Here is a 27,399-nt window from a genome sequence, read left to right as displayed (position 1 = left end):
CTTGGTTTGCCAAGTATGTGGAGGCAAAGGCACCTTGGGGAACCCAGTCAAAAATCCTATCGCACTCTCTTCCTGGCTATCGCCATCATGGGAAATTTACATAATTCCCAGCCCTGGCAAGCAATCTAACCCATCACCTTACTTACACATTGATGTGTAGTGTTCTGTAAACCCCTTGACGTAGCTGCAGCAGCACCCTGGGAAGAACAGAGACGAAAGGGACAAGCTAAGATTGTTACATCAGTTGACTGGCTCATATTCTTGCCCTGACGACTGCAGTACTTGGGGGTGGCAGCTTTCAGTCACTGGTAATGTGTACCCACCATGTCCAGCAGGTAACGTACCTTCTATTCGGAGGCTGTAGGTGTCTGTATCAACTGATGTGACAATCTTAACCTGAGGTGAAGGGTGTCTGCAAATGCTAGGTAGTGTATCCTGAGGCTTCCGGCCCTCTCCTGTGCACCCCTGACCTGTACATGTGTTCATCCCACCACAGAATGTCATGGAAGCTACTGTTCTCCCTCCTCTGACGTCAAATACGTCCAATCCTAACCCTGTTAGGTTGAATACCATCCAGGTTGACAAAAATTATAACTGCACAGGAACTCTGTGCTCAGTGGGAACTGAGATGCCAGCTGCCATAACTGAGTTTTTATTCAGAGGGTTGGTGTTGGGTGGGGGGGAAGAGACGTTGATGAGTTAAGACACTGGTCTGAACTTCTATTCAATCTCGCCTCCGTTTCACTGACCGATTTCCCAAGCCCCAGAAAATCTGTGCTGGAGATGTTAAATTCAGAGGGACTTTCAAATCAATTTGACAAAGATTTCACCGAAGAATGTTAATTGCAGCAATAATTATGCTGCATTAATTAACCTCCAGATTTCAAAGTACAGGAACGTGCCTTTCAGCCCTCCAAGCTTATGCTGATCATGATGCCCTATTTAAACTGAAGAAAGAACAAAGAAAAGTTCAGTGAGGAGTTTTCCCAGTCGTAGCCAAGCACACACTGCCATTGAACCCAAAAGTTGGAGTGTTGGACAAGGTTGCAACCTCTACTGAGAATTGTTACTTTAATCATCCCATTTGACATTATGGCACAGTGGTCAGCACTGCTGCCAAACAGCGCCAGGGAGCCGGGTTCAATTCCGGTCTCGGGTCACTGTCTGTGTGGAGTTCGCACATTCTCCCTGGGCATGTGTTTCCTCCAGATGCTCCGGTTTCCTCCCACAGTCCAGAGATGTGCGGGTTAGGTTGATTGGCCATGATAAATTAACCTTAGTGACAGGGGGATTAGCAGGTTAAATATGAGGGGTTACGGGAACAGGGCCTGGGTGGGATTGTGATTGGTGCAGACTCGATGGGCCTCCTTCTCCACATAGATATTCTATGATTCCCCAGCCAATCTCAACTCAACCTGCCCTTGAGAGTTTAAACCTCCCCTCAACAGTTTCATCCTTGGAAATGTCAATCATAATTCCATCACAATGGTACACCATGTAAGCAGTACATTTATGTTACACTCCGTGTTCATAGATGTGGTGGGGAGGGTCCAAGAAGATGATCTATTTTTGAAGGGTTTAAATTGGTCCCTCAAAAATACTTGATAAAACAGAGAAAGGGAGATCACAGCAGCTGGACACTGTTCAGGCAATTCATTTTCTTCTGCTGCAACTCATTCACGCATTTCATGAAAAGGATTGAGTCTTTTCACTGAAGTTTGCAGGCTGGAGTGTTACTCTCTAGGAACTGGTCAAAGTGAGCCTTTAGTAAGAAAACTAATAATCACTTCCAGACAAATCAGTGCTCAGCTTAGTGATCAGAATAAGACCATAAGACATAGGAGCAGAATTAGGCCATGCGGCCCATCGAGTCTGCTCTGCCATTCAATCATGGCTGATACTTTTCTCATCCCCATTCCCCTGCCTTTTCCCCATAACCCCTGATCCTCTTATTAATCAAGAACCTAGCTACCTCTGTCTCAAAGACACTCAGTGACCTGGCCTCCACAGCCTTCTGTGGCAAAGAGTTCCACAGACTCATTACTCTCTGGCTGAAGAAATTCATCCTCATCCCTGTTTTAAAGGATCGTCCTTTTAACCTGAAGTTATGCCCTCTGGCTCTAGTTTTTTTTTAGCATCAGTGGAACTTCTGGTCAGAAACAGTGATGGCTGGGTACACAGCACATGAACCCTTCCTACTGATTGGCTGCATCTCTCACTTTGCTTTGTGACTTACCAACAATCATTAAACCTGAAATGCCATCGTGTAAGTCAGGATTGATGCCTGTTGCCCAGTAACCCAATAAAAAGACCTAAATTCATTATCTGAGCAAAAATACTTCAAAAATATGCCCTAAAGGACATTCAGCGATGATCTCCCTAGGTAACGGGTGAAATTCTATCTCTAAGATTAATTAAATCTGGATCTTTTTAACAAGAGAAACAGTGCAATGATAGCATTGTTTAATGCTTTTGCTCTGTTTTTCTCTTAGATGTCATTTTTCTGTAATACAATAGAAGGATGCCTGGAGTTTTCATTTTGCTATGCTAGATTAAATATTTGCATGTCACAAGATTGACTTTGTGAAAGTAATCCAGGCATTCTCCTGATTCACATGTAATGTTTCTTAATTCTGATTTTGAATGATATACGGATGTTATTTCAAAATAAAAGCCAATGACTGAATTATTTATATTTGATCTTTTCAGTGATATAATGACCCATAATTAAATAGTGACCAGCACAGACAAGATATATTCATCACCTTGATCACCGTATTTACCAAAATATATCACTGCAAAGTATAGAATTCACAATTTTGGACAATTATAATTATTGCATTGACTATCTGTGCCATGACTTGTATTTGATTTATTATTGTCACATGTATTGGGATACAGTGAAAAGTATTGTTTCTTGTGCACTATACACATAAAGCATATCGTTCATAGAGTACATAGGACTGAAGGAAAGGAGAGGGTGAAGAATATAGTGTTATGGTCCTAGCTAGGAGTTTAAGAGAGTTAGAGTTAAGTTTTAAGAGGTTAGAAAGAGAGTAAAAGAGTTAGAGGATTTGCTGGGGACAGCTCATAAGAAGTTGCCACACTCCGGCACCCTCTGGAATTTGACTGTTTTTCAGTTTGTGATGCTCTTTGGGATTTTACTACAAAAGGACAAACTCTTCCTTTATTCTTAAGCTTGTGATATATGTTGGACAGGCATGAAATGAAACTGGGACATAAGTTGTTGTTCTACAGCAGATAACTCAAAGGAGAAAGAGAGACTAGCAAACCTCTGTGACAAAAATGTTTTCTACCTTCTTCAGCAGACTTTATACTACTTACTGTCTCATGGACTTTGTTCAACTCCTTTAATTTAATGTAATTTTATTTTGTTTTCTGAACATAAACTTTTCTTTGCACTTATCATTGCATTGTTTCTCTTGTTAAAAAGAATCAGATTTAATTAATCTTAGAGGTGGAATTTCACTTGTTATTTAAATAAATCATTGTCCTTTAGGGCATATTTTAAATTATTTTTGCTCAGATAATGAATTTAGGTCTTTTTATTGGGTTACTGGGCAACAGGCATCAATCCTGACTTACAAAAAGACAGTTAGGATGAGTCATATTACTTCAGAACATTCCAAATACCTCTTTGCCCTGAGTGCCTGTGTTCCAATGAATTGCACTGCTGCCTCACAGTGCTAGGGACCTGGGTTCAGTTCCCGGTTTGGATCACTGACTGCAGAGTCAGCACTTTCTCCCCGTGTCTGCGTTGGTTTCCTCTGGGTGCTCCTTTCACAGTCTAAAAGACGCGCCCCTTAGGTGCATTGGTTGTGCCAAATTCTCCCCAGTGTACCTGAACAGGCACTGGAGTGTGGTGACCAGGGGATTTTTACAGTAACTTCATTAGCAGTGTTAACATAAGCCTACTTGTGACACTAATAAATAAACTTTATACTGGCAGTATGTTGCATTTAAATGCAATTTACTGTGCTATTTAACCCTACAAAGACAACGCTTGTGGCATTAACACCTCAATGTGTTTCATGTAGGATGGAGCAGAGACAGCTGATTGGGATTTGTCAGACAGTGCTTAGCAATCTCACTGAAATTAACCTTTCAAACATGATTGGAAGGTTCATTAGCAGGCACAGTAGAAAGGCTAAGATCGCTGACATACTCAGGGTGAATGATTGAACCTCATCTCACATTAACTCAGCATGCTCACATTTTGTTGTTGAGCTCAGTGTCTTCATCTTCTGCTCCTCACTGTAACCGCAGAATTCGACTAAAGTGAATCAAAGAATGTTAAAATTGAAGATTGCAAATGAGTCTTCACAAGAGGAGTCAGTTTATTTATCAGTGTCACATTAACACTGCAATGAAGTTACTGTGAAAATCCCCTAGTCACCACACTAGGCCTGTTCGGGTACACTGAGGGAGAACTTAGCACGGCCAATGCACCTAACCAGCACATCTTTCTGACTGTGGGAGAAAACCGCAGTACCCGGAAGGCACCCACGCAGACGCAGGGAAAACATGCAGACTCCGCACAGGTAGTGACCCAAGGCGGGAATCGAACCCAGGCCCCTGTTGCTGTGAGGCAGCGGTGCTAACCACTGAGCGACTGTGCCATTCCCACATTCGCACTATACTTATAGATAGAACTGATGAGGATTGTCATCATCCTTTATACTATGGCTTTGCACAATTGCAGCAGCATACACCTTATATTCTTGTGAAAAAGATGACAACTTTGAACATTACTTTGTAATTAGTTTTGCTCTTTAAAAATAGTCAAATGCTGATTCTTTGTGATTAAAAGTACTTTTTAATGAGGCAACTTTATTACCTCTTTTGTTAACAATTTTTCCTCTTGTCTGTAAAGCTAAAAATGTTCCTGATTGCGACGAATGGTGTTTGGGTCGTGGATTCTATGTGACATACTCTTAGAGATTGAATCAAAGCCATCAAAAATAATGTTAATTGAAGAGACAAGTTGGAATCATTATTGTGTAGACATTTTACTACAACAGTCATTTATTGCTCTTTCTTTATCCTGCAGCAATTGAATCACCCCAACATAATTAAGTATTTGGACTCGTTTATTGAGGAGAATGAGCTGAACATCGTTCTGGAATTAGCAGATGCGGGCGATCTCTCACAGATGATTAAGGTGAGGAGAGAACATCTTCTTGCCAGTCAAGTGTCAGAAATATCCTCGGACAACTTTAGGCGGTTAGGGTGGCACGGTGGCACAGTGGTTAGCACTGCTGCCTCTCAGCGCCAGGGTCTCAGGTTCAATTCCAGCCTCAGGTCATTGTCTGTGTGGAGTTTTCACATTCTCCAAGTGTCTGTGTGGGTTTCCTCCCACAGTCTAAAGATGTGCGGGTTAGGTTGATTGGCCATGCTAAATTGCCCCTTAGGGAGATTAGCTGTGTAGATAGATGGGGTTACAGGGATGGGATTTGGCTGGGATTGTTGTCAGTGCAGACTCAATGGGTCAAATGGCCTCCTTCTGCACTGTAGGGATTCTTAAAAATGTTTAATGTTCATTTATTAATCACAAGTAAGGCTTACATTAACACTGCAATGAAGTTATTGCGAAATTCTCCTAGTCGTCACAATCCAGTGGCTATTCAGGTCAATGCATCTAACCAGCACATCTTTCAGAATGTGGGAGGAAATCGGAGCACCCAGTGGAAACCCACACAGACATGGAGAGAATGTGCAAACTCCACACAGACAGTGACCCAAGCCAGGATTTGAATCCTGGTCCCTGGTGCTGTGAAGCAGCAGTGCTAACCACTGTGTCACCTTGCTGCCCTGATCCTTGTTTCTATGATTTAACTTCACAGGATGATCCCATGCTGAAAACATGGCAAGAAAAAGTGTGAACCAGAGTAACACATTTGTGAGATTGTACACAGCGAATCATAGATAGAATCATAGGATCTCTACAGTGCAGAAGCAGACCATTCAGTCCATCATGTCTACACCGACTCTCCAACAGAGCACCTTCCCCAGATCCTATCCCTGTAACCCCATGTATTTACGCCGCTAATCCCTCTGACCTACCTTGGGACATTAAGGGGAATTTAGCATAGCCAGTCAACCTAACCTGCACATCTTTGAGCTGTGGGAGGAAATGAGAGCACCCGGAGGAAACCCATGCAGACACAGGGGAGAATGTGCAAACGCTACACACAAAAAGTCACCTGAGGCCAGAATTGAACCCGGGCCCTTGGCACTGTGAGGTAGCAGTACTAACCATGCCGTGTTGGTGTATTCATGTGTGTGAAGATGAAAAGATAAACAGAAAATGCTGGAGATCGGAAAACCCTATCCTTAAAACCAGTGCTCAAAGTGGGAAAACTAAAATCCATTCCTTGCTTACTCCAAAATCCAAATTAAAAATCCAATTGAATCCAATTCAAGGTCCCGATAAGAGAGACAAACATGATCCAAGCTAAGATAAGGCTTCACATCCCATTGAGCTAACGCCTGATCTTAGCCAAAAGCCTGATGAAGCTGCAATTTCTGGAAATCCACAGCAGGCTAATTGGAATCTGAAACAACGATAATTTGTGTTTATATAGCACCTCAGTGTGCTTCGTAGGAGTGTTATGCCAAACAACACTTTGACATTGAGCCTTGAAAGGCATTATTTGGGCCAATGTCCAAAAGCTTGTCAAAAGGTAGATTTTCAAGGGCATCTAATAGGAGGAAGAGAGGCAGAAAGCTTGGAGGGAAGGAATTCCAGAACTGAGGGATTTGACAGCTGAAGGCATGGCAGCCAACGGGGGTAAAATCAGGGATGTTCCAGAAGCTCCAGGAAGATGAATGCAATAATCCCGGAGGGTTGTAGGGCAGGAGGAGAATACAAAGAGGCGAGTCTGTGCGAGTATTTGGAAACCGGAAAAACCTTTTTAAATCAAGGTGTCACTTAACCAGGGAGCAATGTCAGTCAGTGAGGGATGATAGAGAAACAGCTCTGGGTGTAACTCAGGACAGAGGCAGCAAAACTTTGGATGAGCTCAAGTTTATGGTGATTAGAATTTGGGAGACCATCCAGGAATGCATAAGAACAGTCATCTAGAGGTAACCATGAATAGGTGGGGGTTTCAGCAACTTGAGGCAAGAGTGGAACTGTACAAGGTTTCAGGAATCATTTTCATGATAATTCTGTTTTCTATTTTACTTTTGAGATGTTTCCTTTCATTGAATCTTTTGTTAAATCTAATACAATCAAGGTAGTAGTGATCTCTTTTATGTTTCTGACCAAGGATTATGCACTGGTGTCTGATCTTGAAGAATGCAACATGACAGGTCTATGAATGTACATACTTAATTGGGTTGAGCACATTGTTTAGCAATGAAGGCGTTGACTTAAATATTAAGTCTGGCTTGAATTCAGCAGGTGTGATTGAGAGTTTAGGCACAGCAGGTTTAACCAAAAATAGGCCTGAGCAAAGGGCCCCTCCTCTCCTATTGAGAACTAAATGTGTGTCAGGCATTCTCTGAGATGAGTCTTCTCGTGTGATTGGCTAGTGTCACAGGGAGAGAGGCAAAATTTAGCTCCTTTATTTTTTTCATTGCCTTTCTGTGAGCAGGGTTGTTTTAATGTTTGAGATAGGCTCCGGCATGTTTTCCCAAACTCTCTGTCAGGTCAATGTTTAAAGTGTCTCACCACAAACTCTCTCTGGGGGTCACGTTAGAAATATAGTTTATTCACACATTCAAACTCAGGCAATGATCATAACTCAATGAAAGCACACAATAAGGAGATAACATAGAGGAGTTTTACAACAATTAATCATTTAAAGGAAAGAGCACCACAGATTTGGATATCAGTTCATGTGATTGTCAGAAAGCAGAAAGTCAGTGACAGTTCCTTCATGGAGGAACTGCAGTTCGAATCATAGAATCCCTACAGTGGAGAAGGAGGCCATTCAGCCCATTGAGTCTGCACCTGCACAATCCCACCCATGCCCCATTCCTGCAACACCAGATATTTATCCTGCTAATCCCCCTGACATTGGGCCAGGAATCTTCCAGAGAAACAAGCTTTATGGATTTAGCAACTGGATGCACACTATTGGTCAGCCTGGAGTCCTGCTCTGAAGTTTGAAGGCTGGAGATTAAACAACAGGTTGAATTGCAAGTCTAAAAATGTAATATTAAAACTTTCCAAAGGCCAAAAGCTTAGATCATGCAAAGTTGCCCATTAGTGAGTTGGTTGCAGGTTAATAAGCAGTTTCTAGGTCTCTGGTCAAAATCTTGGTTTACTTTAGGAGATAAATGGTTGCTTTTAGCACTGCTGCAGGTACGATGAGTTCCCATAGCTCTCCCTTTATTATAGGACCAGGTCATCTGCTGGTCACTAGTTTCATTGATTGTAATGTGTCCTCACAATGACAGTTTTGAGATTCCACAAGGGTGAGAGTTCAGCCTTTGTGCTCTATTACTATTAGAAATTTACAGAAACTGTTTGATTTGATTTATTATTCTCACATGTGTTGGTACACAATGGAAAGTATTGTTTCTTGCATGCTATACAGACAAAGCATACTATTCATAGAGTACACAGTGGAGAAGGAAAGGCGAGGATGCAGAATATAGTGTGACTGTCATGGTTATGGTGTAGAGAAAGATCAACTTAATATTAGGTAGGTCCATTCAAAAGTCTGATGGTAGCAGGCAAGAAGCTGTTCTTGAGCTAACATGTGAATCATGTAACCTACAGCAGCCGTCTTTTGGTTGAACAAGGGCTCTTCTTTAAAGAAGAGAAATGGTAAGGATTGATTTAAACAGTTTATGATCTCCTTCATGTCTTAGGGACATGACACTAGTGTCATTTTCATATTGCATTCTGCCTGATTCTGTGTTCGTACTTGGTTGGTTGTGTGTTGTATCATTTGCACCAGCTCCTGATGTGTAGGTCTTGTACAACCAGTGGAAACCCAAAGGCAACTTCCCAGGTTCACTGGAAAGACACAGCACTTAAGGCAGGCTAGATAGATTTCGTCAAATCAGTTAAATGCACTTGGGATTTCTTAACAGTTACATGAGATAACTGCACAGCAGGATACATCATGAAACAGTATCAAAGAGATCCAGATTACCAATTAAATAAGGCAGAATTCAGAGTAGGAGAATGAGGGGTGGCACGGTGACACAGTGGTTAGCACAGCTGCCTCAGGGACGCGGTTTCAATTCCCGTCTTGGGTCACTGTCTGTGTAGAATCTGCATGTTCTCCCCCGTGCCTGCGCGGGTTTCCTCAGGATACTCCAGTTTCCTCCCACTGTCCAAAAGATGTGCTAGTTAAGTGCATTGGCCATGCTAAGTTCTTCCTCAGTATACTCAAACAGCGCTGGAGTGCGGCAACTCAGAGATTTTCACAGTAACTTCATTGCAGTGTTAATGTAGGCCTACTTGTGACACAGATAAGTAAAATTTTGAGTTGGTCTACATGTGCCTTACACCCGTTGGGAAGCAGACCACAGGACTCTCCCAGTTATTTCATTATTTTTAAACAAATATACTAACCAAACAATTGGCTTTGTCCAAAATGTCTGTCCACTCCCTGACTTTGCTACAAGCCATTGTTCGTGACTAAAGAGGAATAGGAAGTGTTAAAATGATAAAAATATGTTTTAGGATTATAAGTATGGATTTCCACTTCCTTCAGCCCTGCCACAAAAGCTGGCACACAATCACAGGGAGTAAAAATCTTAAAGGTGACACCAGTCTTAGTTATTCCTAAATCAAACTTACAAAATACAATTACACTCCCACAGGAGACTGCAGGAAAATCCTTGAATACATTCCACAACTATTCACTTCAATAAAGAAACCTACCCTTTTTTCTCTCCTGACTTTCCCTTCAAACGAGCATTGTACAACAATTCTGTCTCCAAGAAGTTATATATTTTCTTAATTCACTTGTAGTATCTGCCAGATACGTAATACACTGAGCCTCAGGCACTGACCTTTGCTCAGGGACCACCAGTTTTTTCATGCAGTAATCAATGAGCTTCATGTGACAGCGTGTCTGAAATCTCACAATATCTTAATAATCCGTAAGAGTTAACCTTCTCGACTTTTCAATTTTTAATCACATGATTAGGAAAACACAGTCTTGATTGTGCATCTTGAAAGACATGGTGTTAAAGTTTGATGCTGTTTTAAAGTTATATTTCCCACTGAGCCATTTCTCAGTCTGAAGGTGCTGACTCATATGGGAGTGTGACTCACACACATTGGCACTCTTAAATGCCTCACCCATGTAACTATCCCTCATACTTGCGCTTGGCGAGAGCCAAATTTATGCCGAAGTCATTAAGTGCCAGTCACATTACGCATGTTTCTTGTAGGGATTGATGATCTGTAACTAGGAATAGTGACTGATTCCACTCCCCCATCTTAATAGATTTTTCTTTATTCATTCGTGGGATGTGGGCATGGCTGGCTGGCCAGCATTTATTGCCTATTCCTAGTTGACCTTGGAGGACAGTTGAGTCAATCATGTTGCTATGGCTCTGGAGTCATGTTGTAGGCCAGACCAGCTAAAGACAGCAGATTTCCTTCCTAAAGGCCATTAGTGAACCAGGTGAGTTTTTTCGACATTCAGCAATGGTTTCATGGTCATCAGTAGATTCTTAAGTGCAGATTTTTTAATGGAATTTAAATTCCATCAGCTGCCAAAGCAGGATTCGAACCCCATCCCTAGAACATAAGCTGAGTTTCTGGAATAACAGTCTAACAAAAATACCACTAGGCCTTCACCTCCCCCATGAACACCAAGATCAGTTGTGATGCTCTGACAACTATCACTGATAAGATGAAGAAAGTCAGCACAGGGATCAAAGCCGGAACCTTCCTGGTGTCTGTGCCTTGGTTTCATACAGTAAGAAGTCTCACAACACCAGGTTAAAGTCTTGGTTTCATTGCAGACAATCAAAAAGTGAGGGCAAAGGGGAGATTGTTGTCACACCGGGACACTGTTATTTTGCAGAAGTAATTTCCCTTGTTGCTGGCCATTAACTTCCAGCCAGTGTCATTGTCATTTGCACAGACATGGTTTGATGTAAAGTGTGAAGGGTACTGATGTCCCTCGGAGGATCTGTGAGCTTTAGAAACAGAAGGAATTCAGCCAGACTGACTGAATTCCTCAAGAATGGGGGCCTCACATTTTTTGCAGTTCTTGAGAGAGAAAGAGAAAGTTCAGCTGTCTTTGTGGGCAGCAGTGAAACGATTGCCTTTATTTAATAGTAGAACTTTATGGCTGGAGAAGTTTTTTAAAAATGTTACAAAATTTAACACTGCTCCTTTGATCTTTATGATAAGAGTGACATTGTGTAAATTTATATAGAACTTACACCAAGGGCCTGGCGCACAATCAAAAATGAGTGAGCTTGAGAATTAGATCAAATTTTTCAATCAAACCTGAAGCAAACATGTGTAACAATTCCAGACTGTCCCTGTTACTGTATCCCATATGGATCAATGGTGTTCCACAGACTGCTGGCATGAAGAGGATTTCTGCCTTTTCATGATGAATGAGAGGAGAACTTTGAGGGTGAGCTTTTCCTGCCCTTCCTGCCGGTGGGATTTTCTGGTTTTGCCCCCGTGGAGGGTTCCCTGGCGGCAAGATTGGCGAGCCACACAAAACGCCTTAGACATCGGTGGGACTGGAAGATCCCGCCGGTGACTAATGGCAAGCTGTCTCCATCACTGCCGGGTGGGAGGGCAGAAAATCCCGCCCTGAGTTTAGGAACCATCAAACAGACAGTCAACAGTCAACCCACCTCCCAGAAACCCCTGCCAAGCATGCGGTCACAGATGCAGCTCAAGAATCGGGTTCATCAGCCTCGCAAGGACTCACACAACCCATGACCAGTAACACAGAGTTTCTTAGGTAGACAATCATAACTTGTTAGCGAGTGATCGCCAAAGAAACATAGTGAAGTAGAGGTCTCAGGTTGCAGGAAGACATAGACATGTTGGTCAGATAGGCAGAGCAGTGGCAGATGGAATTCAACCATGAAATGTGCGAGGTGATGCCCTTTGAAAGGAGTGAGAAGGTAAGGGAGTACTCAGTGAAAATCAGGTCACTGGGAAGCTCAGGGGAACAGAGGGATCTTGAAGTGCTTGTCCACAGATCCCTGAAGCTGGCAGGACAGGTTAATAGCATAGTTAAGGAGGCATATGGAACACTTGCCTTTATCAGTCATAGCACAGATCAGAAAAGCAGGGAGGTTATGCTGGAGCTGTACAAAACTGGTGTGTACAAGGTGGATAGGAGGGTCGATAACGAGAGGACTTAGTTTTAAGGTGAGCAGTAGGAGGTGTTTCACCCAGAGGTTGGTGGGAGTGTGGAATGCACTGCCCAGGAGGGTAGTAGAGGTGGGAAACCTCACAATCTTTAAAACGTACGTGGATGAACACTTAGAATGTCATAACATTCAAGGCTGTGGGCCAAGTGCTGAAAAGTGGGATTAGTGTAAATTTAATGTAGTTCTGTCGGTCTGAAGGACCTCTTCTGTACTGTATCACTGTATGGCTGGAATTTTATCGTCCTGCCCACTACAGGAATCGGAGTGAGCGAGGGGCAGGCCATGGAAAGGTCCATTGACCTTGGGTGGGATTTTCAGGTGTCAGGACAAGCAAGGACGTAAAATCCCGTTCTTTGACTCTCTTTTCATCCACACTTACAGCCATGTCTTTGTGCTCATACCCATGCATTCTGTTCATCACGTGGATACATGACAAACAAAGGGCTCTTCAAGATTGCGTTAAAACTAATCGAGTCTTTCACCTTTAAATTAAATCAAGTCCAAACTTTAGATTAATCAGGTCACAAATCAATCAGGTCTCAACTCTTAAAATCAATCAGGATTACAGTTCTGTGTCACTATACTGAGATTACAATTCCATTTCCCCTGTGCCCATTGTGTAACTATTCTCCTCTACATTCCTGCCTCAGCAACTTCTTGCTGTCCTTATGAACCCGACAATTCTATCAATATGCCCCAACTACAGTATGACGTTGTGTGGTCGTTCCAACTTCTATTGATGGTGAAGGTCTCATCAGCCTGCTGCAGAACCAGTCAAGGTCCCGCCTTGCCTATTCTTTGTAAGGCCCCATCTTATTGCCAATCAGGCAGATCCAGGGACACCAATGGGCATTCCACCAGAGCCAAGTCCCCAGAGACTGAAGTGCCACCCACCAAGAGCTTGAGGCCAATCAGAGGCGTAGCTGCTGTTGGAACATCATCCACTCTCCCTCAGGAGTTCCAGGATCCAGGACAAAGCGGGTTGGGTTATTGGGGGGCAGGAGTGATGCTGGAGGTTTGGGAGACACAGGGTGAGGGACAAAGGATTGGAAGCAAAGGGGGTATTGGTCCACTGCAGGATCCCCTGCCTGATGCCCATTTACTTGATCAGGCACTGAGTGTCTTTGATTGAGAGACCCCCACCACCCTCCAGGTGACAGGTGACCCGTATTCTTTTTCCAATCATACAGGCTGTGCATTTGCAGTCCTGTGTGCAATTGGGTTCTTTGCAGCATCAGCAGGTAGTGGCCTAATGATCATAGGATCGTCATCGAATCCCGACAGAGCAGAAGAGTCCATTTGGTCCATCAAGTCTGTACTGACTGTCTGATAGAGTATCTTACCTAGGCCCTATCCCCAGCCCTCTCCCTGTAACCCCACACATTCATCATGGTTAATCCCATCTAACCTACACATCTTGGGACTCTGAGGGACAATTTACCATGGCCAATCCACCTCACCTGCACACCTTTGGTCTCTGGGAGGAAACTGGAGCACCAGGTGGAAACCCATGCAGACATGGGGAAAATGTGCAAACTCCACAAAGTCATCAATGGCCAGAATTGAACCTGGGTCCCTGGCACTGTGAGGCAGCAGTGCTAACCACTGTGCCACCATGCTGTCCTTTAAGTGGTCATTAATTAAGTAGTAGTTAATTGGCCACTTCAGGCTCTTAATTGGCATCTGGGTGGGAATGTTGACCATGAATATTTCTACCCAGAACTTGGTTCCAGCAGTGGTGGGTAGGTGGCAGGGTTTAAGTATGGCCCTAGTCCTTCCTGCCTCCTTGTCACATAGGGGAGCAGGAGATTCCACCTCTAATAGTTGTACAATCCTTACTATAGGGCTCACATCAGACTGCCTTTAATGGGGGTTTGGATTGGGTTAGATAACATTTTCACGAAGAGAAAAACTCAGAAATAGAAATGGATTTCAGCTACGACTCAGTAATTGAATCTTGGTAAGAAACCCTCAAATCTTGAGACATTTTAACACTGTTTTGAAAAATAGTCTTCCAATAAATTCGACTTGCTTAAATCCAGCAGAATTTGTTGGCGACAAAACATGGCTAGATTATCAAGTAACAACTGCATACAATAAACGCTTTGTCAAATTTCCCTCAACAGTATTGTCTTTTTAATGAATTATTTATGAAGGATTACAGATTGATACTCAGGGGACACTACTGCATAAACCAAATGAGGAATTAGTTTCTCTTTTAGTTAAATGTCAGCTGATTTAAATAACTATTCCATTGTGAGTATCGAACCTGGTCAGGCAGATGAAAGATAAATAAAAATAAGGGGAAGAGGGATAACTCCACTCTGCTATGGAACAAACAATTTCCAGTCATAATTACCTTTGCAAAATAAATGAATATTTATAGAATAATGTGATCAAGGATTGCTTTTGCACCTTAATCATTTACACAATTTTTAGGTTTAAGGGCATTTATAAATATACTACTGAATTATTTTAGCATTGTAAATTATCCATATCATGTATTCAAGTGAAGGAGCTGAGATCATAGAGTGCACTATCAGTAAAGAACGCATTGAAATAAAAGGGTTAATGCCTTAATTAAAATAGATATTTGCATCTAACGCTGCACATTTTAACACATCCATTGTTAAAATGCGCATCTTCGATATTATGCTGATGAGATTTATGTCCTTCTGATTGGCAGTAACCTTTCTAGTTATTCTGGTGTTCCTGATTTTAAACAATGGTACAACTGTGAGTATTTGATAAGTGTTGTTAGGTTCTATGGAATATCTATGGAATACAACGTGGGAAAGTGTGAGATTATGCACTTTGGCAGGAAGAATAGAGCAGTAGGCTATCTTCTAAATGGAGAGAGAATTCAGAAATCGGAAGTGCAAAGGGACTTGGGAGTCCTAGTTCTAGATTCTCTTAAGATTAACTTGCAGGTTCAGTTGGCAATTAGGAAGCAATGTTAGTATTCATTTTGAGAGGGCTAGAATATAAAAGCAGTGGTGCGCTGCAGAGGTTATAAGGCTCTAGTCAGATCACATTTGGAATATTGTGAACAATTTTGGGCCCCGTACCTAAGGAAGGATGTGCTGGCCTTGGAGAGGGTCCAGAGGAGGTTCATGAGAATGATAAGCTTGACGTATAAGGAGCGTTTGAGAACTCTGGGTCTGTACTCAATGGAATTTAGAAGGATGAGGGGGGATCTCATTGAAACTTACAGAATATTGAAAGGCCTGGATAGAGTGGATGTAGGGAAGATGTTTCCATTAATAGGAGAGACTAGAATCTGAGGGCACATCTTCAGAATAAAAGGATGACCCTTTAGGACCGAGATAAGGAAGAATTTCTTCATTCAGAGGGTGGTGAGTCTATGGAATTCATTGCCACAGAAGGCTGTGGAGGCGAGGTCATTGAGTGTATTTAAGACAGAGATAGATAGGTTCTTAATTGGTAGAGGGATCAAGGGTTACGGGGAATAGGTGGGAGAATGAGTTTGAGAGCCTTATCAGTCATGATTGAATGGCAGAGCAGTATCAGTGGGCCGAATGGCCAAGTTTTGCTCCTATACTTTATGGTTTTATGGTTGTGGCACTGATGGTTCAGTAAATAAATGCTTACTTAGCGCAGTATTCAACCAGATCCTGTACATCACAGAGTCAATGTATGGCTGTGTCGTTTTCACTGGGATGGTGTTGAGGGTGTTTCACTTGGTCTCAGCACATTCCCACCTCATTTGTGCAATTTAAGGTGCTGATCAGAAAAATTGTGAAGAAAGGTACCTGTAATATCAAGATACCTGAAAAAGATTAGTGAAGCGATTGATTTTGGGGATATTTCATTAATCTTGGAAAGTCATTTTGGAATAATGATGTGAAGATGTGGGGTAAACACAGTAAGAAGTCTCACAACACCAGGTTAAAGTCCAACAGTTTATTTGGTAGCACGGTATCATGCTAGTGCTAAGCTAGTACCAAACTTTGGTAGTTTGTGCTACCAAATAAACGTGTTGGATTTTAACCTGGTGTTGTGAGACTTCTTCCTGCATTTTGGAATAAGCCAAACGCAGCACCAAGCAGAGACTGTACAATATTGATAGAATACCTTATAGAGAAAGGACTATACTGATATATTACCATATATAGAGGCTGTACTATATTGATACAGTTCCATACGCAGGCTATGCTCTGTGCAGAGTTTGCACATTCTCCCTGTGTCTGCATGGGTTTCCTTCAGGTGCTCCAGTTTCCTCCCACAGTCCAAAGATGTGCAGGTTAGGCTGATTGGTGTCCTGGATGTGTAGGTTAAAGGGATTAGTGGGGTAAATGACTGGGGTAGTGCGGCTAAGGCCGAAGTGGTATTGTTGTCAGTGCAGACTCAATGGGCCAAATAGCCTCCTTCTGCACTGTAGGGTTTCTATGATTCTATATTGATACAGTACCATACGCAGGCTGTACTGTATTGATACAGTACCATATGCAGGCTGTACTGTATTGATACAGTACCATACACAGGCTGTACTGTATTGATACAGTACCGTACACAGGCTGTACTATGTTGATACAGTACCATACACAGCCTGTACTGTATTGATACAATACCATACAGAGAATATATTGATCATTTCCCATATAGGGACAGTACTATACTGATACAGTACAATATATAGAGAGGACTATATTGATACAGTACCATACACAGGCTGTACTGTATTAATACAATACCATACGGAGGCTATATTGATCATTTCCCATGTAAGGACAGTACTGTGCTGATACAGTACAATATAGAGAGAGGACTAAATTGATACAGTACCATACACAGGCTGTACTAAATTGATACAGTACCATACACAGGCTGTACTAAATTGATACAGTACCATACACAGGCTGTACTGTATTGATACAGTACCATACACAGACTGTACTGTACTGATACAATACCATACACAGACTGTACTGTATTGATACAATACCATACAGAGACCATATTGATCATTTCCCATATAGGGGCAGTACTATACTGATACTGAACCATATAGAGACAGGACTATATAGGCACAAGATCATAGAAAGGTCAACAAATCATTGCTCAATATTCATTACAATGCTGAAAAACCCTTTGGCCAAACAGCCTTTTTGTTACATGGTTGGGTCTAGGCTCATCCGAATGTCAGTTTCGTGACATTTGATTCATTCAATCTGATTTAAGAAATTACGGGTAGAGGATCTATTAAAATGGCAACAAAGGATAATTAGTTTGCTCTGGCATGCAGCAAGACAGAAATGCCTTGAAAATAATTCAATAATTGTTTTTTTATAGAAACAATTTCCGAGCTGCGTGGAGTGAATAAATGAAACCCCACAGAGGCTGACTGCCTTTAAAGCTATTTCACTCAATTGATATTAATCGCACTTCTAACGAGTATTTGTGACAAATTTTGAGCACAGCTTCCAATCAGAGTTTTTCACTGAAGTGATTAGAAATGACCAGAGTTCCAACCATTGGTGGAGGAGGGAATGAGTTAAATGGTAATGTGAATATGAATAATGCTTTCTGTTATGCAACATTTCAGCAAATGCTGCATGAATAGCACTTGTTCCTGGAGTCATAGTGCCTGGATCTAACGCTCATTGTTTATTCATGCATCTTTTATTCATTATTTCCACAGTACTTCAAAAAGCAAAAGAGGCTAATCCCAGAAAGAACGATATGGAAATATTTTGTGCAGCTATGCAGCGCAGTTGAACACATGCACTCCCGAAGGGTGATGCACAGAGGTAAAAAAAACAAGACACAAAAAAGCATTCCTTTCCATCGAAAACCAGAGTTCAGTTTAGTGGGAGCACAGGATAAGTTGAGAAAAGCTGTTTGCAACTCTGCTTTATTGATCATGCATGACGTGTGTGCATATGTGTGTGTGTATATATGTGTCTGCCTGTCTATGTATGTGTGGGGAGTGGGTAGCCGCAGGCTACAGGTCCCCAGGGAATGTCCCACATTATAGACACTTCTGTTTCCGACCATAATGACTGAAGACACCATGCACATTTGATTAGCTTGGTATCCGGCCACAGAAGACTTAGTGGGGAAAGTCAGGGCATCATTTAATGCTGCACTGTTTATTCAGCGAGTTTGCAGTGACTGACTACAGAGTCCATGCGCCTCTCTTGATTTAGGAATTTAGGAATGCAGGAATTTAAAGAGGAATTCAAGACTGATTTAGACTCTGAGGAGAACACCGAGGCCAGGATTTTTGGGCGAAACCGAAAATTCCCGTCCGAAGCCAACAGATCTTTGGCCGGTCCGTCAAATTTTCTGTCCCACATGCAACGATTCCCCCGGTACCGAAAAATCCAGGCCTGACATTTCCTTTTTTGACCTGTATAAACTGTGATCACTCTTTGTCTGTGGATGTGGGCTGGTGTCAGAGCCTTCGGCTGCTTCAGCTGAGAAGGGCCTGCGAGTTGCCAAATTGGTGTCCTCCAGGGAAAATTCCCTTTCTGCACAATGTGCAACAGAACCGTAAAGTGGCTTAACAAACATCGACCACATTTACAGTTTCACACACTGAGCAAATCTCCTGGTGGCGAATGAGCAGATACCCATCAAGTTCCTCATGCAGCTAATTACTCTGAAAGTCTGGTGCTAATGAAGGAATTTCCTGCCAGCATCTTTGTCGCTATGATTGAAAAGCAAGCTGCCAACTGTATTCAATTTCTCAAAGCTCTTTTGCACACTGCTTACATTGCAGGATTTAACTGTAAAACCATCACCTACCCCAAAGATGTGCGGGTTAGGTTGATTGGCCATGCTAAATTGCCCCTTAGTGTCAAGGGGACGAGCAGGGTAAATACTTGGGGTTACAGGGATAGGGTGGGATTGTTGTCAGTGCAGATTCGAAGGGCTGAATGGCCTCCTTCTGCATTGTAGGGGCTCTATGATTCTATAATACTGAGTAGCTCTTCAGTCTGGGGTTCAGACTGAATTTCACCAGTAATGGATTGTCTTGCCAAACTGAGAATGGTCTGAAAGACACGACAACTGAATCAGCCATCCTTTCAGATGATCCTAGTTTTGACAATACAGGCGGAATTTTACCCTCACACCCGCCCCAATTCTCTGGGTGAGGCTCGGAGAACGGTATTCCCGTTGGCCTCAAGTGGGATCATACGAACTCGGGCAGACGTGCCAGTAAAATTCTGTCCACAGTGCATGGAAATAGCTCATCATGAAAAGACATTTATAACCAAGTCTTCCAAATCTCTTCAAGTTGTGTTTTTTTTCTGGTCCACCATGAACCAGCCAGCAAGGGAAGTGCACAGCCCAGTTCAGTCAGTCCGGTCAAGACAGGCCCTGTCTTGTTGAGTTAGTTGAACTGGTGATGGCATCCCTGGGCTGGGGAGGGATAAAATCAGCCAGAACTCCAAACCTTTGTTTACTATCCAGTGACTCCAATGAAATGAGTTTGTTGAATTATTTTAATGTTGAAAACCACCAAGGTCGGCATTGCAGATATTTTGTCCACACGGAGTTGTTCTATGGAGTGACCCAGATGCCAATGGAGTTTGACTCATTTTGAATATTCGGTATATCTGACTCCTGTTTTGACCAGGGTACTCTATGTTTGATCTGGAGTTAAATCCCATTTTTAAAAATAATTTATTTATTAGTGTCACAAGCAGGCTTACATTAACACTACAATGAAATTACTGTTAAACATTAAACGGTGGCACTGTGGTTAGCACTGCTGCCTCACAGGGACCTGGGCTTGATTCCCAGCTTGGATCACTGTTTGTGTGGAATCTGCACATTCTGTCCGTGTCTGCTTGGGTTTCCACCGGATGCCCCTGTTTCTTTCCACAGTTCGAAAGACGTGTCAATTGATTACATTGGCCATACTAAACTCTCCCTCAGTGTACCCGAACAGGCGCCAGAGTGTGGCAACTCAGTGATTTTCATAGTAACTTCATTGCAGTGTTAATGTAAGCCTACTTGTGACAGTAATAAATAAACTTCAATGGTTGGTCTGGAGTTAAGTCCCATTCTTGTGTCAGTATCAAGATAATGCATTCTCAGTCAGTCAGTGATAAAGCTCTTTCAATATTCAAATCATTGAATCCCTACAGTGCAGAAGGAGGATATACAGCCCCCCTAGTCTGCACTGACTCTCTGACAGTGTGTTTTAGCCAGGCCCTCTCCCCCGCCCTATCCCCATTACCCCATACATGCTAAATTAAAGTGCCTATAAATTGTGAACAAAATTGAACAATGGGCTTTGACACAGATTTTCAACCCCTTTAATATTTCTGATATTTTCAATTATATGCCGGCAATTTTTCACATTTTGCACATTAGGTGAAATAACAATGAACGCTTCAAGAAAGATCCTTCTTTAACGCTTGTTTTTAAGAGGCCTATAATAGGATTACCCACTTACAGAGCGTCAATTTCCATTCTAACAGATGGATTAAGATTAGTTGCCACTCTCTAGCTTTCATATCTGATTTACACACTAAATGGACACGATCGTCCTCCACACACGGCTTCATCTTGACAAATAGAATGTCCGGACACAGCGACTTCTTACTTATCAGAATGAATCGGTGAAATCAGCTGACTGAAAGTGACCGAGAGTTGAGTTATTACAACCCAATTCAAAATGCTAACCAAAACCTGCCCTGACCAAGACCACAGCAAACTAGAAAAGGGTTGTGAATGTAGCACAGTCCATCATGCAAACCAGCCTCCCATCCGTCTACACTTTCCACTGCCTCAGAAAAGCAGCCAGCATAATCCAGGATGTCATGCACCCCAGTCATTCTCTCTTCCACCTTCTTCCATCGGGAAAAAGGTGCAAAAGTCTGAGGTCATGCACCAACCGACTCAAGAACAGGTTTTTTCCTGCTGCTGTCAGACTTTTGAATGGACCTACCTTAAATTACGTTGATCTTTCTCTGCACCCTATCTGTAACTGCAACACTACATTCTGCACTCCCTCCTTTCATTCTCCTCTATGTACTCTGTGAACGGTATGCTTTGACTGTATTGCGCGAAACAAAATAATTTTCACTGTATCTCAATACATGTGACAATAATAAATCAAATCAAAACCAATCAAGTGCACTGAAGCAGAATGAGCTAGTGATAGAGTTCCTGCATGGCACTAAAATACCACAATATTATACTGTGGGTATTGTACAACACAGCCCACTGGCAATTTTCTTTGTACAATACAAGCAGAGTCATGGAACTCTGAATCCACCCTGAGCCTGTGACTGGGAGACGAAAAATTATATTATTTATGATATTTATGAACAGATACAAAGTAAGTGTCAAAAATAAACCTTTTGATAACACACAGACCATAAACAAATGTCAGTATAATGCAATCACTGCGAATATTTTGTGCCTTTCTCTTTCAAACCATTCATTCATTATTGATTGACTCTCTGTTTTCCTTCTTAGACATCAAGCCGGCAAACGTGTTCATAACAGCAACAGGAGCAGTCAAGCTGGGGGATCTGGGGCTGGGACGCTTTTTCAGCTCCAAAACCACAGCAGCCCACTCTTTAGGTAAGAAGCAATTGCAGAAAACTGAGTCTTTTTTTCAATCAAACAATTATTGGCCGCAATTTTTACACACTCTGATTACATTGCTCATGTACAAGTCGACGGGTGAGTTGCATTATAATGTCAGGAGCAAATAGGGCACAATGTATTACTCTGCTGTGTTTCATAGAATCATATAGACTCTCCCTGGAGGCCATTCAGCCCATTAAGCCTGCATCTACAGCAATCCCACCCAGGCCCTAACCCTGTAACCCCACGTATTTACCCTGCTAATCTTCCTGACACTAAGGGGCAATTTTCCATGGCCAATCAAGCTAATCCTCACATCTTTAGCATGTAGGAGGAAACCAGAGCACCTGGAGGAAGTCCACGCAGCTAACCATTGTGCTGCCCCACTTTAAGGCCAAGAGATTTAATCACTGCAAGTAGATCCATTTACACTAGGAGGGTGATTTGCTTGTACTGGCGTGTGGTAGTTAATTTTAAATTTTTGGTGCGAAGAACTGAAGGGATTGAGCAAAGACCGGGGGCTGATTTTAAATCCCAAAAGTTGGAAAAAGAGCAGTGACAGCCGTTTCTTATTCTTTTTATTATACTTTAAAGCTAATTTAGCAACTATTACAAAAAGTGGCCTCTCAAGTGTGATGGATTCTAGAGTTTTAACCATTTCACATATTGTGAGGGAATCTGTGTTTTTAAATTTAATTTTTTTTGAGGTAGATCCTAACTAAAACCAAAACTAAAACTAAACTGGAAAGGAGACAGAAAGGGAAATAGAATTGGTTAGCATGGGAAGGAAATTGACCTTGCCAGTTTCCAAGGAAACAAAATCAAGCTAAGGTTTGGAAACCAAAGCATCTGGCAAACGGACCCTGGTTGTGAGATGATAAAGGGGCCCAAGTCAGTCCACACTGGGCAGTAGCAGTTGATGAATCCACTGATGTAGTACAAGCAAGCTGAAGGAGACAGAGGTTAGATCCAGAAACTGAGTTAAAGTTGCTGCAGCTGTTTCTTTGATTGGAAGCTAACATTGGTGGACTAGCCAATCCAGACCCAGTTAAGAAGGTTCTGGAGATGTATGCCATTTGTGATGAAGACCGTGGAACTCGGGTTTGTTAGATGCTGCTGTTGGCTGGAGATCAGACCCACTCCCAGAAGACTAGGAGCTGAAATTCCTCATGAAGAGGGCAGTGCTGAGGGGACTGCTGAGCTAATCTGTAAGAAGTGTCTTCATTGTATCTGCCATTTAATGTGCAATTTATAGCTTCTATTCAACCACAGTTTGCCTGTCAGTTCAAGTTTAACTCATGTTAATTTTGGATGTCAGAGTACACGATAGATAGTCTGGAATTCTGCGGCTGTTCACGCCTTGCTGCTGTGAGCAAGGACCCAGAAACTGGTAGCAGCATCTGTAGAGAGAGAAACAGAGTAAACATGTTGAGTCCATGTGACCTGTCTACAGAACTTTTTTCAGCATCACAGGATTTTGCTTTTATATGTAAATATATTTATATGTATATTAGGGCCAGCATGGTGGCACAGTGGTTAGCACTGCTGCTTCACAGCTCCAGGAATCCAGCCATACGACAACGCTGCCATCCCAGGAATCAGGAATCAAGTATGGAGCTTTCCTGTTCTTATCCTTTTCCCCTCTGATTCTTCCATTTCCACTTCCTTTCGCAGTTCCTCACACCTCGTCAGGCATCTTCCTTCAGACTCACTCCTCACCCTTTACCACTTAATCTGAGGTTGCAATCTAGCCATACTGCACTGCCAACCCCCCACCATCCTGACCCTCATAACCACTGCCAGACATTCAACAGCCCTGCAGCTCTGAGTTGGGAATCAGCTACCTTATTTTGCAAAGTGCTGTTGGCATTTTGAGCCTATTTACCAATAACAGTTGGCAGCTGCCTTCTTACAGCAGAGAAACTGGAAACGATTAGGCAGCAGGCATGGGTACAGGCTGGTGCAGAGAGTTGGGTGAGAGAGACTGGCAGGAGCAGAGCCAACGTGAATTTATTGATGACACAACACTGGAGAAGCACTTCTTGCACATGTGCCGGTGCAATCGGTAACAGCATAGTCAGTGATAGCCTGTCTGGCTGGATGAGATTATTAGTTCCCTAACTCCTTAACGGTAAAATAAAGTGTAGGTTGTACCAATGGAAGAAATAAGAGTGCAATGGAATTGGATGTATATTAATGAATAGTTCAAAAATCAATGACAAATGAATCTTGGAACAAATCCAGATCAATTTTGGAGCTGGTATTGACAAATTAATCTAACTGCAACCCGCACTCTGGTGCCACAGTGGTTAGCACTGCTGCCTCATTGTGCCAGGGACCCGGGTTCAATTCCCGGCTTGGGCCACTGTTTGTATGGAGTCTGCATGTTCTTTCTGTGTCTGCGTGGGTTTCCTCCGGGTGCTATGGTTTCCTCTCACAGTCTGAAACACATACTGGTTAGGTGCATTGGCCATGCTAAATTCTCCCTCAGTGTACCCGAACAGGTGCCGGAGTGTGGTGACTAGGGGATTTTCACAGTAACTTCATTCCACAGACTGCCATATGCTAATGACCAGTTGAATTTAATGTAAGCCTACTTGTGACACTAACAAATAAACTTTAAAGTTGGTAAAAATCAATAAAAATGTATTTTGAGTGGAATATTTTTTCAGAAGGAACCTTACCACCCAGTGTGGGTTTTGACATCCTGAGGTAAGCAGACTGTGTGGCAGGAACTCCATGCTTTCCAATGCATTCAGCAAATCTGCGTGCTCCACTGTTAGACAAATGAATTTTTTCCCACCAGCTCAGTGCTCGGAAAGTGGTGACAGCAATTGGTATTCTTTCATTCTCATTATCAAACCCAGAACTCGGTGAATTTCACAGATAACATGGCCATGCAGTGTGAAATTAAGGTGGCAGAATCAATTTACAATCAGAGCAAACCCTATCAATCAGAAGACAAAAAGAAAGTTTAAAAATCTAACAGTTGTCATGGTGTTAAACTGCTCCTGAGCTGAAATGACAGGCAGCCACCATCTTAGTGGGAGAGTCTGCGTGTACACCAGTGCGGACCAAGTGCTTGTACACAACCATCCCTGGCGTGACGGTGTCGGGAGTTACAGTGTACGTTTAAGTAAGAAAAGATCTGGGATGGAATTTTCCGGCCACGCTCACTCCAAAACTGCAGAACCACCGGAGGTCACTAGACCTTTGCTTGGTCCTCCCCCAGCCCGGTACAACTACCATGGCAGACGGGATGCAAGAACTCCCCCCAATAGGGCGCGATCTTAACACCTGTCACGCCAAGATCCCAAAGTCAGAGATTTTGGCGCCCAGTCAAATCTCCTTTCACTGCAGCAGGATGAGAAAATCCCACCGGCATGAATGGCCGGAAAACTCCGGTCTTAGAAACCCTACAGTACAGAAGGAGGCCATTTGGCCCATCGCGCCTGTACCGCCAACAATCCTACCCATGCTCTATCCCCCTAATCCCACTCATTTACCCTGCTCACCCCACCCCCCGACACTAAGGGGCAATTTAGCATGGTCCTAACCCTAATCTAACCAGAACATCTTCCCCTTAGATACCACCTTTCACTACCTCAGGGCATCCCGGAACACCTTACCGCTAGTTCAATACTTTAGAAATGTATACACAATCATAATGCAGACAGCGTGGCAGCCATTTTGCATACAGCACACTCCCACAAACTGCCATGTGCTTATGATCAGGTAAATTTGATAACCTGGAACTAACTCTCAGTCCTTGCAGCAAATCACAAAGATACAAGGGAAATGTGGCCTGTGGCTTTCCTGGTAGCACAGGCAGTCTGTGTGCCATATTAAAATAGACGTATTCACAGGAATTCTGCCGTCCCACCCTACATGGGAGTTGGAGCGGGCAAGGGGCGAACAATGGAAATGTCTGTTGACCTTGGGCGGGATTTTCCGGTATCAGGTCGAGCAAAGCCATAAAATCCCACCCATTGTATGTATTTTTGCTAAGTAGCATTTGTGCTAATTCAACAGCACTTACTAACATATTATCGCATATAATATTTTTGGAGATAACAGTAGAAAGTGTTAAAAATAGATAACTGTTGGAAAGTGTTAGGTAAGTTCAATAAGGGTGGCACAGTGGTTAGCACTGCTACCTCACAGTGCCAGGGACCTGGGTTCGATTCCCGGTTTGGCTCACTGTCTGTGCGGAGTCAGCACATTCTCCACGTGTCTGCGTGGGTTTCCTCCAGGTGCTCCAGTTTCCTCCCACCATCCAAAAGATGTGCTGGTTAGGTGCATTGGCCATGCTAAATTCTCCCACAGTGCACCCAAACAGGCACTGGAGTGTGGCAACTAGGGGATTTTTACAATGAATTCATTGCAGTGTTAACATAAACCTTGTGACACTAATAAAGTTTAAATATTTAGGTATCAATTTTTTTTATTAGAGAATTCATACCAACAACTGATTTTACCATAAAAATTATCCAACATAATCTAGCAATAGAGCTACAGAATGGTTACAGTACAGAAGGAGGCCATTCATTACGTGCTGTAGTATGAAGGACAATGCTGGTGATAGCAACAAATTAGATTCACTTATTTTAGTAATGAAATGTAACCCATCTTAATGTATCTCAGTGTGAAAACCAAACATAGCTCTATATGTTAAACGGATTTGCAATTGGTCTCATAAATCTCACTCAAGATTTCCCTCATGTTGATAATTCCATCCAAAGCTGTAATCCAACTTGCTGTGCAGCTCTGAAAAAGACCTGTACTTATTCACATACAACCAGAAGGAAACATTCAGCTCAATGTCTTAGAAAGGTTACACACAGCTTGTAGAATGCTTAGGGAGTATTTCTCCAGGTGGGTTTGGGTGGGTGACAGTGAGTGAGGGTGAGACGGTAGGTAACAGTGGGTGAAGGTGGGTGTTGGTTGGTTCAGGTGGATTTGAACGGGTGAGGGGTGGTGATGGTTGGTGAGGGTGGGTGATAGTGAGGGTAGGTGAGGTTGGTGAAGATGTGAGGGTGGATGACAGTGGGTAAGGGTGAATGACGGTGAGTGAGTGTGGGTATAGTGGGTGATGCAGGGTGAGGGTGGGCGAGGATGGGTGACACTTGGTGAGGGGGGTGACGGTGGGTGAGGGTGGTGATGGTCGGTGATAGTGGGTGAGGGTGGGTGACAGTGGGTGAGGGTGGTGATGGTGGGTGATAGTGGGTGAGGATGGGTGCCGAAGGGTGAGGGTGGGTGAGGATGGGTGACACTGGATGAACGTGGGTGACGATGGATGATAGTGGTTGTGAGGGTGGGTGAGGGTGGGTGTCACTGGGTGAGGATGGGTGACAGTGCGTAAGGATTGGTTCAGGTGTTCAATCCCCGAAAAGTGCATTGAATTAAGACCCTGATATCCTTGTGCCAGTTTCCAGGTTTCACCCAGGCGGGTTTGAAGGTTACTCTGTGGAACTGTCAGGC

General features: G+C 42.9%; 1 protein-coding gene across 8 annotated transcripts in view; it reads left to right on the top strand.

Moving 5' to 3' along the window:
• LOC145358248 (serine/threonine-protein kinase Nek6-like) overlaps nt 1-27,399 on the top strand; it is a 263,723-nt gene that overhangs the window by 162,557 nt on the left and 73,767 nt on the right. For all 8 annotated transcript variants that reach the window (XM_080212104.1, XM_080212102.1, XM_080212106.1 and 5 more), the window contains 3 exons: nt 5,072-5,182; nt 18,008-18,116; nt 21,805-21,912. In XM_080212104.1, the coding sequence (XP_080068230.1) occupies nt 5,072-5,182; nt 18,008-18,116; nt 21,805-21,912 (328 nt within the window). The remainder of the gene's footprint in view (nt 1-5,071; nt 5,183-18,007; nt 18,117-21,804; nt 21,913-27,399) is intronic.

Source organism: Carcharhinus amblyrhynchos, chromosome 25 (assembly GCF_965287045.1).
Source record: "Carcharhinus amblyrhynchos chromosome 25, sCarAmb.v2.hapA, whole genome shotgun sequence".
NCBI lineage: Eukaryota > Metazoa > Chordata > Chondrichthyes > Carcharhiniformes > Carcharhinidae > Carcharhinus > Carcharhinus amblyrhynchos.
This window is presented reverse-complemented; position numbering and strand designations above follow the sequence as displayed.